Source organism: Grammomys surdaster, unplaced genomic scaffold (genome assembly GCF_004785775.1).
Source record: "Grammomys surdaster isolate TR1022 unplaced genomic scaffold, NIH_TR_1.0 128, whole genome shotgun sequence".
In the NCBI taxonomy this organism is placed as follows: Eukaryota; Metazoa; Chordata; class Mammalia; order Rodentia; family Muridae; genus Grammomys; species Grammomys surdaster.
This window is the reverse complement of record NW_021604586.1, coordinates 7,003,382-7,021,243: the sequence shown is the minus strand read 5'-3', so window position 1 is coordinate 7,021,243 and position 17,862 is coordinate 7,003,382. Positions and strand designations below refer to the sequence as shown.

Genomic DNA, 17,862 nt, shown 5'->3' with positions numbered 1-17,862 from the left:
CCTTCCAAGTGCTGGGATTAAAGGTGGCCACCACCACCCTGCAAACCATGAGGTTATAATTGGCAAATTTATGTTTTTAACTACAAAAATATTCACAACAAATAAAACCAAAACACAGGGGTGTGGGGGGAAGAGGGAGAGAGATGGGCTGGTAAATGCCAAGCCTGATGACTTGAGTTAGATCTCCAAGACCCATAAATAAAAGGAGACCCAACTCATTAACAGTTGGCATGTACTCCTTTTTCACACTCAAATAAACTATATTAATGTAATTTTCAATAACTCTTTTAAAGAATGAATCTTCTAGAAATAGCTCAAAATAAAGTCCACATCTCATCTCCCTCACTGAGCTTCTCCAGTACAAAGAAAAGCCACACCACTGAGGTTGGCACAGAAGTCTTCACAGCACCACTCATTGGCACCTCCTGCAATACAAGACTTTCAGCCCTGTGCTCAATGCTCCCCTCCCAGGGGAGAGACACAACAGAGAAGCTGAAGGACTAGAGCCTGGAGGCCTCCCTGCCAGCTGTCCCCACTCACAGTCCCAGCGTCCCTCTGAGCAACCCTGACTGCTGAATTCTATGTGTATGAACGCTCTGCCTGCAGTTCCGTTGTGTACCATCTGCGTGCCTGGTATCCACTGGTTAGAAGGGCATTGGATGCCACAGAACTGGAGTTATGGACGGTTGTGAGCCATTATGTGGATGCTGGAAACCAAACCCTGGTCCTCTGCAAGAGCAACAAGTACTGGTAACCACTGAGCCCTCTCTCTAGCTCCCAAGGCTGATGTGGTTTGTTTTATTTTGTTTTGTTTCCATGAGTTTGTTTGTAGCCCTGGCTGCCCTGGAAGTCACTCTGTAGACCAGGCTGACCTCAAACTCAGATTTGTCTGCCTCTGCCTCCCAGGTGCTGGGCTTAGAGGTGTGTAACACCACTGCCGTCAGGCTAAGCAGACGTTCTTACAGGCAGCAAACCGATGGATCATCTTTAAGCTGAGTTGCTATTAGATGTTAACACCTAGAACATTCCACCTCTGTGTAACGTCCTCATTAGGGCAGGAGCGGACAGCAAGACACAGTAGTGACTGAAGAGAAACAATACCCTACCAGTGAGACCCTAGGAGCTAGAACAGAAAACATGGCCCTAAAGCTATGCACCACTCTGACACACTCCGAGTCTCCTGGGGTACAGTACATGGTGAAGCACGCTGAGCACTGACCGTCCATCTCGACCAGGAGCTGATTGAGCGTCTGCTCCTCCTCTGTGTTGGAGAACCCGGACATGGAGGTGGAGCGCTTCTTTCCCACGGCATCGATCTCATCAATGTACACGATGCAAGGAGCCCTGGCTCGGGCTTCCTTGAAGAGGCTGCGCACTCGGGCAGCTCCCAGGCCTGAGGGAAGACAGTGTCAAAACAGACAGATAAAGGAAATCAAATCCTATTTTTGGGTCACAGTCAGGCAAAATCTTCCACTAAAGTTGCCTATATCTAAGTGGCTACTCTTGGCAGATGCAGAGGTGACCAGCGTCCTGCCATCCTGGCCTCCCAAGCCACAAGTGAAAGTGGAATCAAGACACATAACAGCCAAGGTGATGTGGATCAAAGCATATTTTGTGGTTTAAGATAGTTTTCTCTTAAAAGTGTAGCCCTGGCTGTCCTGGAACTCATCCTGTAGACCACGCTGGCCTTGAACTCAGAGATATGTCTGCTTCTGTTTACCAAGTGCTGGGTTAAAGGCGTGTCATCACCACCCTGATTGGATCAAAGCTTATTTTAACTTGGGCAGTGTTTGTCCTTCTCTGTTCCACTCAGCTCCTCATGTAGGGAGGGTTATATGGACAGCCATCCCAGGGACTAGGTCAATGAACCTGCCCACACTTCCAGTCCATACCTACCTCCAATGACCTCCACAAACTCTGGGCCAGCCATTGCTAAAAAGGGCACCTGAGCCTCCGTGGCTACTGCCTTGGCCAACAGCGTCTTCCCACATCCAGGAGGTCCCAGCAACAGGGCCCCCTTTGGAACCTTGGCGCCGAGTTGAAGGAAACGCTCTGGGCTCTAGGCAGGAACAGAACGAGACGCTAGGTACTCAGCATTTAACAGAGAGTGTGAGTGACTCATACGAAGAGCAGTCTATGATAGTCATGAACCAGCTATAGCTTCAGTGCATCCAGAGAACAGCAAAGAGCTTCATATGGCCACAGCTCCAGAAAAGATGGTCCAGTTGAAGTGGACTATCACACGCTTCTCTTCTGATGGACAACTGTCTACTGGTACTGTTGGCTTACTAGGTACAGACACATACTTACAGAACCCATGAATGAGAGAGCGACCCTTAACCCATTCTACCCCACCCATGGAACTCCAGTCTCAAAGTCGAAGTGTCTGTGCACCACAGCCTGCCTTCCTGGAGAGAAGACGTGTCACCACCACTCACACCTCTCACTGGCTGAACACACAAATCTCACTCACCTTCAGATAATCCACAAATTCTCGGACTTCCAGCTTGGCTTCATGCATTCCTGCCACGTCTTGGAAGCTGACTCCTTTCCCAGTCTTCCCGTCCACAACAGTGAAACGCGCCATCTTAAGCTGGTTCTGTGCAGAAAGAGTCGGGAAATGAAGTTCTGTACCCCTAGCAAAGCAGGGAGCAGCAGTGGCTATCTGCCTGACCTGACACAAGCCTCCACATCCATCCTGGGTAGAGCTGCTTCCTCTTCCAGCCCAGGAGGACCAGCCTCAAAGCTACTCGGGCAGTTATGATGCAGATCACAGAGACCACTTCAAACACACAGGGGGAAATCTTTTGTTTGTATTGTTTATATTAGGAGGAAAGCTGTGTAGTAATTTATCTTTTATAAAATTAGAGCTGGAGAAATGTTTCAGTGGTTAAGGGCACTTGGTATTCTTACAGAAGACTAGGTCAAATACTAGTACCCACATACAGACAGTTTTCTTAGAGAAGTTTGTCTTTCAGATGAATTCCAGGAGATTTGACACTCTCTTCTGCCCTCTGTGGGGTGGGCACTGCATGCACGGGGTGCCCATACATGCAGGCAAACACTCACACACATAAACTAAACTTTAAAAAGATAAATGAATAAAAACTCTCTTTGGGCATGGTGGCTCATGCCTTTAATCCTAGCACTTAGGGTAGAGGCAAGTAGACTTCTGTTAGTTCCATGTTAGCCTGGTCTACACAGAGTTCCAGGCCAACCAGGCTGCATAGTGAAATTGTCTTTTTTTTTTTTTTTTAAAGAAAGAAAAGAAAAAGGAAGGAAGGAAGGAAGGAAAACAAACACCAACCTTTCCCAGGGTAAGGCGCACAGCCCAATGGTGGAGCATCCACCTAGCATGCACAAGTATCCAGGGTTAATTACCAACACTACCCAAGAAGGAAAAGTATTCTTTCTCTAAGGAGAAATATGCTTGCACTCTCTTGTGAAAATCGAGTGTCACTCCCAGGGTAGAAAAGGAGCTTCCTATACCTCCAGCCCAAGTCTAAGGGATGGAGAAGCCATGGGATTAAAATATACTTTCTAAAGTATAGCCCGAGGGAGAAGGGGGGTTTCCTGTGTTATGGCTATTCTTTAAGCTACTTTTAACGTTCCTCTTATTGGCAAGTAAGAGAAACTAGGGAGAGAGGGAGAAAAAAAATCACCACTTCCAGCTGATCAGCAACAGAGAACACAGCTCCACGCAGAGTGGGCTCAGGGGCCCCATGTCAGAAAATGTTCTGTCGGTAACACTGGTTCTCCCACCCTCCAGTCAGCCACACAGGAGGACGGGCTGTGACCATGGCTTCTAGCTAGCCGCTGTTAAGAAGCTCATTTTCATCAGGTGGAAGTGGCACACATCTTCAATCCCACCACTCTAGAGGCAGAGACAGGAGGGTCTGAGTCTGGCCAGCCTGGGGACTTTCCCACAGACTCAAGCTCACACACACCAATGTCCAGGAGCACTTACAAATGCACTGAATCCGCCTTCCCTGCCGGTCATCCCAGCCAGTCGGAAAATATACCACAGGATGGCCAAGCCCACCGCTGTCATCCCCAGGGCGTAGAGGGCGCTGGGAAGAAGGAGAGGCAGTTACAGGGTTGGAAGTCATTGTCAGATAACTGACGGATTAAAGCCTGAGCAGCCAGGACCTCTGAGTCTGAGGCCAAGGCAGAAAGCAAGTTATGCAGACATGTCTCCCTGTCCCACTGTGGTCGGCTTTCCTCTTCCACACAGGTTTGTAATGTATAGAGGCTTGCTATTCTGCTATGTGACAATGCCCAACATAGCTCTTCTATGGCTAACAGATCATATTTTGCCATTTCAATTAGTAAACCAAAACCAAAAGAAGACTTGACAGAATTAAGTTCTATGATTAGGCTTTCAACATGAGAAGGAGAAAGAGGAGCACCGTGCACTGACACTGTGCCCTGTCCTGTACCTCTCTGTCATCTGCCTGTCACTAACAACAAACCAATCAGCCTGTAGCTGGAGGGATTCAGCATCTGGGCTGGGCAGGCTAGAGGAAGTCATTCTAAAAGGACTACTGCTAGGTCCTGGCTTGCCACATCTCAGGTCACAAGCCCACAGTCAACTTCTCTTTAGACACGGGCTTCCATCCTTGTTGGTCTAGCAACGCCTGGAGTTTCATGGACTCTCACACTATCCCAAACAGTGCTACGATGCCTCGGGAAGAGCTTCTGTTTACTATCGGCCTTCCTATCCCTTCTGTTCTGTTTTCCTCCATAGAGGACAGCAACCTCAGTGTGCTTAATTAACAACTCCCATAGACAGCTAAGGACGGCGGACGTCACATTCCTGGAACCTTCCCTGGGGACCCAGTCAACCATCAGCAAGGGCAGCTCAAGACTTGATGTGCTCAGTGTGTCTCCCATTGCAGTCACAGGACACTGACATACTTCCCAAAGAACCCTGTCCGCTTGTAGGACACGGGGATCCTGTCCTTGCTCTCAATGTTCAGCTCATCTTCGGCTGCTCGAAGCTTCTCTTCAAATTTGTCGATGTTTGCAACCTGCATCCGGTACATCAAGGCCAGCCGCTGAGGACCAAAAGGAGAGTGGGCAGAGAGAGGGTGACTGGTCAGCACTCAGCGCTGGCACTCTATATGACAACAGTGGTCCAAAAAGGACACATGGTAGGGGACTTCCATGCCTAACAAGTTCTAGTGCCATCAAGCGCAGCCTCGACTGACACTCTCAGGAGCGACCTTTTCTCATGGAAACGCTTTGCACTAAGTAATCCTTTGCCCTGCCACATGGGACTCCCCGCAGGGACAGGCACCTGCAGAAGTCACAATCATTCCCGTGGCTAATCTGGGTCACCAGTCTCAGGTTTCACTATTTCTGTTTTTGTTTTGTGAGACTGTACTCTTGTGCTGTAACCCAGGCTGGCCTTGAATTCAAAATCCTCCTGAATGAGCCACCCTGCCGTTTCCATGCTGAGAGCTCAAGTTCTAGTGCACTTCCGGACTTAATCTGAACTAACCACTGATGATGGGCACCCAGCCCGACAGCCACAGAGAAGTCTTCACAGTGCCATAGCTCAGGAGAAATTGGTGCAGGTGCCAGCAAGGAGACAGGTAAGTCTCTCAGTCACCATCTGCATTTCCTCCCTCGGCCCACTGAGTAAGCACTGAGCAGTCAGACTTTCAGGGTCACTTTACTGATCCCCGATGTCTGACCTGGGCTTTCCCAATGCATCAAGCCATTCTAACACCCACAGAGACGGACAAGGGAAAAGGGTTGAAATGACCCTCCTAATTATGCCAGACTCAAGCACAAAGTGTCTTTATTCAAACCCTACATTATCCGAAGTGTTCTTGGTTGGTCTCCTGGACCTGCCTCATCCAGGCACCTCAGCAAAGCAGAGCACTCTGCACCTTTGCTAAACCTTAGAGTAGGTGCTTCTTGTGCTTGCTGTTCCTTCATCTTTGTGGCTAGATGGATTTAGCTTTTGTTTGACTGTGTGTGTTGATCCCATGTTCCCAGTTCTTATAAACTATTAGCACAGAGCCGATCTGACAGAACTTGCTAGGCCAGATGATATTCACATCACCCACATGCAGGTAAGAAGAATTGCAAGTTGTCCTTTTGGGGTACAGAACAGGTCTGTTGAAAGAAAATACACTATGCTGGAAGAATAGGCTCATTTCAGTCAGTAGAGCCTGTGGCTGCAGTGTGGTGTGGCTACGTGGAGCACGTAAGAGCAGGGTGACCTCTCAGTACACTCTACTGCCACTGCCACCCAACTTCAAATAAAACATGAGGAGATAAAAAAAAAATTCAGGGTCCACTGGCTAAGTGTGACAGCACATACCTTTAATAACAGAACTTGGGAGGCAGAGACAGCCTAGCCTATATAGAAAGGTCCAGGCCAGCCAGAGATACATATTTAAGGCTCTAGCTTTAAAAAAACAAAAAACGAGAGTCCTAATGAATCCTATACTCAAACAGTTTCAAGGCTCACACAGAAATAACCAGGAAAGATGGACAAGAATTCCATCTTTTCTTGTATTTAAGACAACATCTTTGCCAGTGAGTTTTCAGGACTTAGTAATGGTCACGACAGTGAGGGAGAGATAAGAGGGACACTCTAAGAACAGAAGTAGAGTACAGTGAGTCTCACCTTCACCTTGGCTGTCCTGAGCCCAGTCTCCACAGCTTCCACTGACCACTCTCCCCCTGGGGGTGGGGCACCTCCCTGCTCTCTAACACCAAGCTTCCTCCCCGATCTCAATCTTTCCCTTAGTCTATATTCCTCCAGGGTTCATAAGCCTGCTATGACCGCAATTCCTCATTGTTCTCTCTGAGTTCTAGCCCCTCCCCTACATGTGTGCGTGCGTGCGAGCGTGTCCCTCCCACCCCTCAAAGGGCAGACCTGACTGTGGGCTCAGCAGGCCCCAGACTGACCGCTCATCTTCTATTTCGCATCCGTCCCTGCCAACCACTCCCTTAGAGCTTTGTCTCAGGCTGCTTACAGTAACTCCTTGCCACTTGAGCTCTCCCAATCTTGGTGAGCTGAGACAAAGCTTCCCCTTCTGACTTCCCAGCCAGCCCTGCACATGGCCACATTAGTCCAGCACCACTTCAGGGAGGCAGGCGGTCTCATTCCACTCCCATCAGGCACATCCATACTGTTTGCAATCAACTCTCTCTTATTTTCACCTCTTCCACTCTGAGCCGCCATCTGAGCTGGCTTTCCTGCCAAGCATTGCTCTGATCACCTTCCTTAAGGTCTAACTTAAGAGGCACTGGACAAACCCTGTAGCAAGCCCTCCTCTGTACACATCTTGTTCAAGACAACCAGACAAGCCCAAGGGCTGACTGAAAAGGGGACATTCCCAATTCTCCCAGTCTCTCCAATTCCAATGTATTCACCCCAACTCACAGGCCGCCCAAACACCACAGCTCCAGGATGCAGATAGACTTCCACCACATCACTCTCGGGCACCACCTGCACACGCTGCACCTCGCCTTTAGCCAGCATCTCGTTGACAAAGTCAGCCCAGGAAATACTGCCCCCACTTGAGCTGAGGGAGTTCAACAGGCTCAGGGCAACAGCAATGACAAACAAGGTGCGCAGTCTCTCTCGGTACATCTGGTCCTCCCGCTCTTTCCGTCTCTTCTCTTCTGAAGGGAGCACAAGGAGGATAAGGCACATCAAGGGTCAGCCCAGACACATTCTCACAGGACAGGTTCTCACTTCTCTCCCCTTAGGAACACTCACAACTGGCGGGAAGGGTCTGTGTCCTAATGAATCCTGAAGTTTTTTCAAGTTACTCTAGCCCTTGCATGGTGGTGCACATCTATAATCCCAGCACTTGGAGACAGAGGCAGGAGGGTCTCTATGAGTTCAAATCCATCCTGGCCTACACAGAGAGTTCCAGGACAGCCAGCACTACACAGACAGACCCTATTTCACTCCACTCCCAAAGGAGAGATACATTTGACAAATGCTGCCCACGTGCTGCCTGAAGGCACTGGAACTTTATTCCCTGAAGTAACTTCAGAGGAAGTAGTGGCATGCAGTGACTTCTAAAGTCAACAGTCTTCCTAGGAACACCATGCTATTGCCCTGTAAAGAAGGCTGTCCACTCCAAGTCCAGAAAAGTTGTAGGCACAGGCACTGAAATGAACACAGGGTCTACACGTCAACACAACACCGGCAGCATATGGAGGCTGTCAGCACAGCGAGTACCAAAACTCACAATCACACATGCTTCAAACGCACTCTTACACACACACGCACACGCACACACACACCACTCCAGGGTTGCCAAGACAGTTCAGCAAGTACGGGCATTTGCTACAAAGCCTCGTGACCTGGACCCACAAGGTGGACGGACAGAACCAACTCCCATAAACTGGTTTCCAATTCCCACAAGCACACTGTGCCACGCATGCCCTGCCCCATAACAGACAGAGAAATAAATAGGCTAGAACTAAACACAGGGCTGGAGACAGGGTTCAAGGTTCACAGCACTGGGCGCCCTCCCGAGGACTCAGCACCACACGGCAGTTCACAACCATGTTACTCCAGTTCCAGGTCTGTATCCACTTCTGGCACTGCATGCATACAGTGCACCAACATACGTGCAGACAAAACACCTACACACAATAATTAAAGATGAAACATACAACAGTAACACATTCCTGTAATGCCAGTAATTGGGAAGTCGTGGGAAGAAAATCAAGAGTTAAAAGATCTCCTTGGTTACACAGTGAGTTTAAGACCCGGCTAGAGAGTGATGGATCCCTGGAACTGGAATTTCAGGCAGTTTGTGTTGGAAACTGAACTCACATCCTCTGCAAGAGCAGCAGACACGACTGAGTCTTAACTCCAGCCCCCTAAATACTTCCTACGCATTCCTGCACATCTTTTGGCTTAATAATGTGCCAGCTTGGAAAGTCAAGGGTCACATCGGAGTCTTTTTCTGCCTGAGAATCTGACGTCAGATTTTCTCTAAAGAGCTTAAGTCATGAAACTCCACCAGAGCTATCACATGGTACAGACTAAAAGCAAGCTTTGTCACCAACATTCTTGTTCAGGAACTGGGGAAATGGCAACTGCTGAGTAGGCCACTGGACCAGGCACAGAAAGACCAACTGCCATTGTTGCACTTAGAGTGAATGGTCACCAGGAATCCTTCTGGCTCAGGAATCCTTCCTGTGAGCACTGCAGACAGTTTTACACCCACACCGTTCATCCTAACTACTGATGACTGGAGAGTGACCTGGACAGTAAGGACAAACCTCACCTCGCAGAAGCAATGAAGACATTCTCAAGAGACTGCCTGAGAAAATTTAAATGTATTTATGTATTGTATTTACGGATGTGTGTGCGTGTGAATTCATGTGTACCACATCCATGCAGAAGCCCAAGGAAGCCAAGAGGATATCAGAACTCCAGCAACCCTAGAACTGGAGTCACAGATGGTTAGGAGATACCATACCACATGGGTCCTTGGAAATGACCAGGATCCTCTGGAAAAGCATCAAGTATTCTTAGCTCCCCAACTCCCACCTGGAAACTTCATCAAAAGTTTACTTTCTAGTTAAATTAAAGATTCCATAAATTTACATAACTATAAAAGCTATTAAGAATAACACTTTATGATGTTTATTATGGACCCCTTGACCACTTTGCCTGGTTGCTTCCAGTAGCAACACCTTAGAAAATTAAAACAATCACAACCAGGTAGACACAGACTTTTCTTAGTTACTGTCGTAAACAGTTGTGTGAGATTCTACCACAGACCATGTTCACATGCTCACCATCAGAAGGAGGAGCTACTGCAGCTGTTTCCTCATGAAGGCCCCTCATGCTACCCTTTACACCAAACCCTCCAACAACCTTTAATCTAGCCATCACTTCAGTTATCTTCAACTGTGAAGACTCCTACGGAATAGAAGGCTTTGTAATCTCAGCACTCAGGGGCTGAGGTCAAAGCACTGCGACAAGTGTTAAGCCCACGTGGGCTACACAGTGACCATCAGGCCAGGCAGGGACGCACAACAAGACCTCATCTACAACAAACAACAACAAAACAAAAACTATCTTTTTTTTTTTTTTGTTTTTTGTTTTTGTTTTTTTTTGAGGCAGGGTTTCTCTGTGTAGCCTTGGCTGTCCTGGAACTCACTCTGTAGACCAGGCTGGCCTCAAACTCAGAAATCCGCCTGCCTCAGCCTCCCAAGTGCTGGGATTAAAGGCGTGCACCACCGTCTGTCCGGCTGACAAAAACTATCTTAGTGAAAGAGAAGTGGGCACAAACTTCCACTTCTAGTCTAGAACCTATCTGTAATTCATAGCTGCTACAAAGGGGAACTCAGTCTTCTACAAGGAATGATACTGGGTATATGAGCCATACTCCAGGGCTGGACCCACGCCTGGGAAGAGTTAGCCACAGACCTGGGAACAGGGAAAACACTGACCAGTGTGCGTGAGGCTGGGCTCATCAAGGCCCCCCACTCCCAGGACTCGGGGTAGACCTAAGATCTATCCTTTCTGTTCAGAGTCACAGAAACTCTGTCTGCCTTCAGACATGCCTGACCGTGACAGAAGGACACAGGAGTCTGCATAGGCATCTCTGAAACAGAACAAAGGACTCAGCAATCACAGAAGTAGGGCAGTTCACACAGGGATGGGCGATCAAACTGTGCCTTTCTCAATAAGCCTCGCCCTGCTAAAAGGAGACACGAGAGGGACAGGCATGTTGGAGCATGAGGCACACATACCTTCATCATCTTCAGGGGTCTTGCTTTTGGGTTTATCATGGTCTTTATTCTTCTGCTTCATTCTTGAGGTGTTAAAATAGAAAGTACTACCTATAATAAATAAGAAAAAAAAAATCAAGTTTGAAGCTATGGTCCCACACAAGAAAACAGCATGTCCATAACTTCACAATGGAAACTCAAAGCTCTGCTCTGAGTTATTGCATCTGAGATATTACAGCATTTCCCTCTGAGCACTGACACTTTTACAATATCTGCTAACGGTAGAATAATGGGCTATTTATTAATGCATCGAGACAAGTATCCTTGCTATTCAAACTGAATAGCTAGTGGCTGGAACATACTTCTCTTGAAAGAGGACACTAAGTTTGGCAGATCACAGTCACCGGTAACTCTAGCTCCAAAAAAATGCAACACCCTCTTTGGGCCTCTGTGGGCACCTGGATACAGATACACATACACACACATACACAGAGAGAGAGAGAGAGAGAGAGAGAGGATAGACACACACACAAAAAGAGAGAGAGAGGGAGGAAAAGAGAGAGAGAGAGAAGTTTTAAATCTTTAAAAAAAGTAAACTGGGGCTGGAGAGATGGCTCAGCAATTCAGAGTACTTGTTGCTTTTGCAGAGGACCTGGGGTTCAGTTTCTAGCACCCACACAACTGCTTAGGCTTACACATCCATAACTTCAGTTCCCGGGGATCCGATACCCTTTTCTGCCTGCTCAGGGAGCAGGCACACACGTGGTACACACACAGACATGGAGGCAAAACACTTATACATGTAAACTAAGTAAACCTAGAAAATGTTTTAAAGTAAAACAGTCAACTGGCTAGCCAGGCACAGTGGCCCACGATTGTGACAGTAGCACTTTAAGGGCTGAGGCAGAGGGTTAGGTTTGAATTCAAGGCTACCTGGGCTACAAAATAAGTTGTACAGAAACCTGAGCGACATGAGACTGTCTCCAAAAAGGAAACAAAAACAGAAAACAAACTGTTTAACTGGCTTATGTGAAAGTATAAAAAAAAAAAAAAATTACAGAACACATGCTGGGTTTAACCCCTAAAAACACACCCCCCAAAAGTTACAAACGTAAGTTTAAAAATATCATGTGTTTGTTAATAGAGAATGATTTAAATCTGCTTTAAGTGAATTTAAACAGACAAATGACACAACAGTGTTGGCACCTGTGGTAACAGCAGCACCCCAGTTGCCATTGCCAGGGACAGGCTGGCAGCACGCACACCAGGAAAGGGGGCTTGTCCAAAATCTCAAAAGATCAGAGAGAAAAATCACCATGACATCAAGTATGCTTTTAAAAAATAAATAAATAAATAAAATTAGTTTTAGCCAGGTGTGGTAGTGTATGCCTTTAGCACTTGGGAGGTAGAGGTAGGCAGATTTCTGAGTTTGAGGCCAGCAAGTTCCAGGAGAGCCAGGGAGACACAGAGAAACCCTGTTATAGACAAACAAACAAATGAACAAAAAATTAAAATTAATTAAAAAAAAACCTAAATAATTTATGAGCATTTTGCCTATCTGTCTATGTATGTAACGTGCGTGCCTACTCCTATGAAAGTCAGAATCCAGAGTCACAGAGTGTGAGCTCCCTGATGTGGGTGCCGGGAACTGAACTCAGAGTCACAGAGTGTGAGCTCCCTGATGTGGGTGCTGGGAACTGAAGTCAGATCTTTTGAAGGAGCAGTAAATGTTCTTAACCTATGAGCCACAGTTCCCGCCCCAAGTCTAATTTTCTTCATAAAAACATTAGCAGACTGTCAAGTGTGGAGTCACATGCCTTTAATCCCAGTACTTGGGAGGCAGAGGCAGGCAAAATCCTGTGAGTTCAAGGCCAGCCTGGTCTACAGAGTGAGTTCTAGGACAGCCAGAGCTACTTAAAGAAACCCTGACTCAAACACAAACAAACAACCTAAAGGGTCAGAAGCAAAGGTGCCTTCCTTTGCCTTAGAAGTCAACACTGAAGTCTGTCAGGTGAGGAGTGCTCTGTGCCCCATTCACATCGGAGTCAGAGCATGGGAAGACATTCAAATGAGACCCAGCAGGTGAGCACAGCTAATGCAGGCTGTTCCCTTCAAATGAGGGGTGAGGGGTTCCACTGGTCCCCATTCCAGCTGGGCAAAAAGGAGTGAAATTATGGCACAAACCTCTAATGTCCTTTGAGCTAACGCAGAGAATCTGTAGAATTTTAATCCCAGCATTTGGGAGGTAAAGGCAAGACCTGAGTTTGAGGCCAGCCTGGTCTACAGAGTGAGTTCCAGAACAGCCAGGGCTACACAGAGAAACCCTGTCTCATAATAATCAATTTATTTGTTTGTTTTAAAAAGCAATCCAGAAAGAACAACAGCAACAAGAACAATGAAACACAACTTAATGTTTTATTTTATTTTTTAAGATGAAGTTATTTTTATGTGTGGGTGTTTTGCACATACGTCTGTAAACTGTATGCGCAGCACTTGTGAAGGCCAGAAAAAGGGGTTGGATCCTCTAGAACAGGCATTACAGATGGTTGTGAGCTGCCATGTAGGTTCTGGGAACCAAACCTGGTTCCTCTGGAAAAGTAGCTCTTAACTGCGGAGCCATCTCACTAATCCACACTACTTACATTTTGTAAATGAGGACTAGTAAGATGGTTCAAGAGGCAAAGCCTGATGACCTGAATTTAATTCCTAGAACCCACAGGGAGTATCCTTGCACTCTGCATTCTCTCTCTCTCTCTCTCTCTCACACACACAGAGAGAGAGAGAGAGAGAGAGAAAGAGAAGAGAAGAGAAGAGAAAAGAGAAAGGGGGATAGGGAGAGAAACAAAACAAAGTGAGTGAAAGGAAGTGGAGGCCTGGCCTGGTAGCACAGACCTGGTAGCACAGACCTGTAAACCCAACACTTGGAAGGTGAAGACAGGAGGATTCTAAGTTCAAGGCCAGTCTGGACTGCAAATTAATACCTTGTCTCAAGAAGACAAAACAAAAACCAAACAAACCACAGCAACACCAAACTGCAAAGCCCAGGTGAAGAGCGAGTCCTGTGTCCTCCCACTGGGAAGGGACAGGCAGGTGATCAAAGTGCTCAGAGCTCCATCTGTACACTGCATTTCAGATTTATCCCAGGTCTAACAAGGCTCACTACACAAAGAACCGACAGTTACAATGCAAACATAGCTTAGTGGTTAGAGTACTTGCTTCCACAAAGTCCTGAGTTCAATCCTGAGCTTCATGTAACACTGGACGTAGTGGTGGTGGCACGTACCTGTAACCTCAGGACTGAAGACAGTCGAAGTTCAGGTGTTTTGTTTCGTTTTTTCAAAGAATCAAAGGTACTCCTAGTGGCTGTTCCTAGTCTTCTGTCAGTGTCAAACTAGTGACATTCTCCTAATGGTCACTTGTCACCTGTCAAGGAGCCTCCACTCTTAGACTACAGTGCATGCACAGAGACTGAGATGGCAGAGTCTGCTGCACACCCAGGCCGCACAGCACGGCCTTCTGCTCCCGGGCTACTCTACTGAACATCACAGCGAGAGCTGCTCACGGCAGCAAGTGCTGTGCTCTCAGGCAACCCAAAATCTTTTCTTTCTTTTTTTTTGGGGGGGGGGGAAGGGGAGAGAAGGAAGCAGGGTTTCACTAGCTAGTTCTGGCTGGCCTCCAACCGGCAGCCCTGTTTTAGTGCTGGGATTACAGGCGTATAAGATCATGGTCCTCTTCCACTATGGTCTTATAGGACTTCAGTAAAACCTGTGTCCCTCAGTAATGGAACATGCAATGCATACATACACACCTGAAAGCTGCCACGGTCTGATTGCATTTGGAACTATATGCTGTTTCAGTAACAATCCGCTACTACCTTCAAAGCTAGGGGTCAGGATTCGCAATAGCAAGCTCTGTAAAAAAAAAAAAAAAAAAGACTGAGGTAACAACACTAAGACCACACACCAAAACAGCACAGGTCTGGAGACACGGATCTGCTGGCAAAGCCCTTGCCTAGCATGCAGAAAGCTATGGATGTGACCTCCAGTACCCCTTAAAACTGGTTACAGTGGCACATGCCTGTGATCCCAACGCTTGGGAGGTGGACGCAGGAGCATGAAAAGTCATCTTCACTATATACATTAACTCATGTTAAGTATTTATTCATTTTTCCCTTTGTCTCTTTGTGAGACAGGGTCTAGCCTCAAACTCAAGTGATCCTCCTACATCAGCCTCTAAGTGCTGAGATTACAAACATGTGCCACCAACAGAGAGCTTGCTTCTTTTTTGGTTTTGTCATTTGTGACTGCTTCAGATGGTTCAGGCTGGCCCGACTTTCCCACGTAGCAGAGAACAGTGTTGAGATCCTGACCTTCCACCTCTACCTCCCAAGTATTAGCATTACAGGTGTGTTCCACAGTTGGCTTAGCCTTTTATAGTCTTCCCCACCCCCACAAGACAGGGTCTTACTACATAGCCCTGGCTAGCCTTCCATGGAACTCTATATGTAGATCAAGCTGGCCTTGAACTCACAGAGACCTACCTGCCTCTGCTCCTCAGTGCTGGGATTAATGATGTTCATGACCCACCAACCTCTAAATGTTAAGATCAACACTCCAGTTGGCATGTTCTGCTTCCTGATACAGTGAAGGCTAAGAACTGTCATCACTGGGAAGGCTATCTGTACCTTCTCAGAGCAACATTCCCAGCAACATCAAGTGGGGTCACCCTGGTGGTGAATATAATGTGAAGGCCACCATATCTTCACTACCATGAGAAAGCTGGGGCCCACTCCACAGGTGGAGCCCAGGTCAACACCTCCACCCTCTACTGAAGCTGCCATGTTTGTACTAGAAGTACAACTCACTCAGGAGCCTCACCAATGCCTCCTGTCGCTTAGCCCAATGGCCAGGGCATTTGTGTCAACTTTCATGTCCATGCCATCACTACTACAGGGCCTCTCGGGGAAACCCGCATGATGGCGATGGAGCTGCTCAGAATATCAGCTTTGCATCTACTGGCTTTGCCCAGGCTGTGGGTGAGGTCGTTCCAGAGCTAAACAAGAAGGGAGCTTACTGGCATGGACAGCCACACCCAAAGCCTGCCCTATCACCTAGAGAAAACTGCCAATCGTATGACATCAAGAAGATGGTGGAGCGCTCCTACAGCATTCTGGGCTACACCGGAGATCCAGTCGTTTCCTGAGACTTTGCCCATCTTTAATACTGAGGCTATCATTCCATACAACCACTATCCTGTCAGATTCATTTACTGGTGCAGTGAATCTGACTACAGCAACAGGGTGGTGGACCTCATGGTCTACACTGCCTTCAGGGAATGACATTCCTGAACCACTCATTCCAGCAAGAGCACAAGAAGAGGAAGGCTCTCCACTGCTTAGGAGTCAGGTGTCCCATGAACGTAAGAAGAATCTCTCCCTCCTCAGTTTCCATCCTAGACCTCCCTTTCAAAAAGGGGAGGGGCCAAGGGAATGTGTCAATCAACTCCATCAATGAATTTCACTGTACTCAGCCGAAAAACAAACAAACCAAAAAACCAAAAAACCAAAGAAACAACAGAAGCCAGTAACTTTTAACCACAGGCTGAGGACCACACCAAGACCAGTTTCAGTCTCCAATTCACAATCTTCCCGACATCATCCTACCAGTAAATACTGAAACTGCAAGTGTGCACCACCTTGCCCTGCTTTAAAAAAAAAGTCCAAGTGCATATTTGCCTGTAATATTTACATTGCCCTGAAATGTGACCATTTGGAAGTTTTAGGATAACATCAAAACCTCATCGGGCTGAGACGGGGTGAGGGGGAGGGAGGGGCCTCAATGTAGCACACACAGCCTTCCCATGTGGAGCTCAAAGAATTTCACAAACTGCACTACCTATGTAGCTACATGGTTCCCGCTCATGCAAATAGCTTCCTACTGTTCTAAAGCAACAATGACTTTTCCTGAAAGCACTGGAATTCATCCTAAAGGAACTGGCCCAGTTGAGGCAACTGTAAGGCTCCGCTGGCGTGAAACCAGTGAATTCATCCAGGTATGGTGGCCTACACCTGCAACCCCAGCTATTCCGACGATGCGGAGGGGGAAAAGCATCAGGAGTCCAAGAGCTGCTTTGACTACACATGAAATCCTGCCTCAAAAACAGGAAAAAAGAGAAACTGGTGAACAGGACTCAGTTTTAAACCGCCAGGGACTACGGTACAAGGCGTCTCTCTCACACACGCTAGGGAGACAAGAACCACCCGAGGCAGATGCTGCCTCGCCCCGCGCAGCCCACAGCAGCCCTCCTCCTGCACCTCGCCGAAGAGGGAGGCGCAGGCGCACGTCCGGTCCGCGCGGACCCGCCACACCCGCCGCGGCCGCCGGGCTCCGAGCGGGTTACCTGCGGCGCGTGGCCTCCAGCCGCAGCCAGGCCAACCGGAGTCCCGCGGACCACGTACGGCCTCCTGCTCCCGGCCCCGGACGAGAGGCCTGGACCTCTGCCTGAGAGCAGGCCCCACGGCCGTCGGGGCCCCGGCTCCGGGCTGTGGCGGAGCGCGCGAAGCAGCAGCAAGGCGGCCGCCATGGTGCCGAGAGCGGCGCCTGCGCACTGCGACTCCGGCCGCCCTAACGGTCAGGTTTTTGAGGGCGTCCTCCCATTGCGCTTGCGCGGGGTTGAAGGTTGAACGCACCTCGCGGCGCCTGCGCGGTCCGAACCTTCTGGCCTCCGCAAGGTTAGCTGCTAAACCTGGGGTGTCAGCAGGGTGCGTCGCGCGGACGGTTGCGCAGCCTGCGGGATCCCGTAGAGACAGACCCGTTTCCTGGTATCTTTCTCGCTTCTGTTTTTTGTTTTCGTTTTTTTTCGAGACAGGGTTTCTCCGTGTAGCCCTGGCTGTCCTGGAACTCACTCTGTAGACCAGGCTGGCCTCGAACTCAGAAATCCGCCTGCCTCTGCCTCCCAAGTGCTGGGATTAAAGGCGTGTGCCACCACCACTGCCCGGCCTTTTTACTTTTTTTTTTTTTTTTTGTCGCTTCTGTTTTATTTTACAGTTCAGGTTGCGGTTTCCAGTGCTTGGCAAGTGGATACATGACTCGGTTTTCACGTTGCCTTTCTTTGGGGTGCGATTTGATGGTT

General features: G+C 48.2%; 1 protein-coding gene across 1 annotated transcript in view; it reads right to left on the bottom strand.

Moving 5' to 3' along the window:
- Nucleotides 1-17,326, bottom strand: part of Spg7 (SPG7 matrix AAA peptidase subunit, paraplegin) — a 33,622-nt gene extending 16,296 nt beyond the window's left edge. The window contains exons 1-9 of the mRNA XM_028753118.1: nucleotides 17,131-17,326; nucleotides 14,540-14,642; nucleotides 10,753-10,842; nucleotides 7,406-7,647; nucleotides 4,918-5,057; nucleotides 3,968-4,070; nucleotides 2,474-2,599; nucleotides 1,897-2,059; nucleotides 1,220-1,393 (exon numbers count right to left, since the gene is read on the bottom strand). Of these exons, the coding sequence (XP_028608951.1) occupies nucleotides 1,220-1,393; nucleotides 1,897-2,059; nucleotides 2,474-2,599; nucleotides 3,968-4,070; nucleotides 4,918-5,057; nucleotides 7,406-7,647; nucleotides 10,753-10,842; nucleotides 14,540-14,642; nucleotides 17,131-17,313 (1,324 nt within the window). The 5' untranslated portion in view covers nucleotides 17,314-17,326. The remainder of the gene's footprint in view (nucleotides 1-1,219; nucleotides 1,394-1,896; nucleotides 2,060-2,473; nucleotides 2,600-3,967; nucleotides 4,071-4,917; nucleotides 5,058-7,405; nucleotides 7,648-10,752; nucleotides 10,843-14,539; nucleotides 14,643-17,130) is intronic.
- Nucleotides 17,327-17,862: the final 536 nt, after the last annotated feature.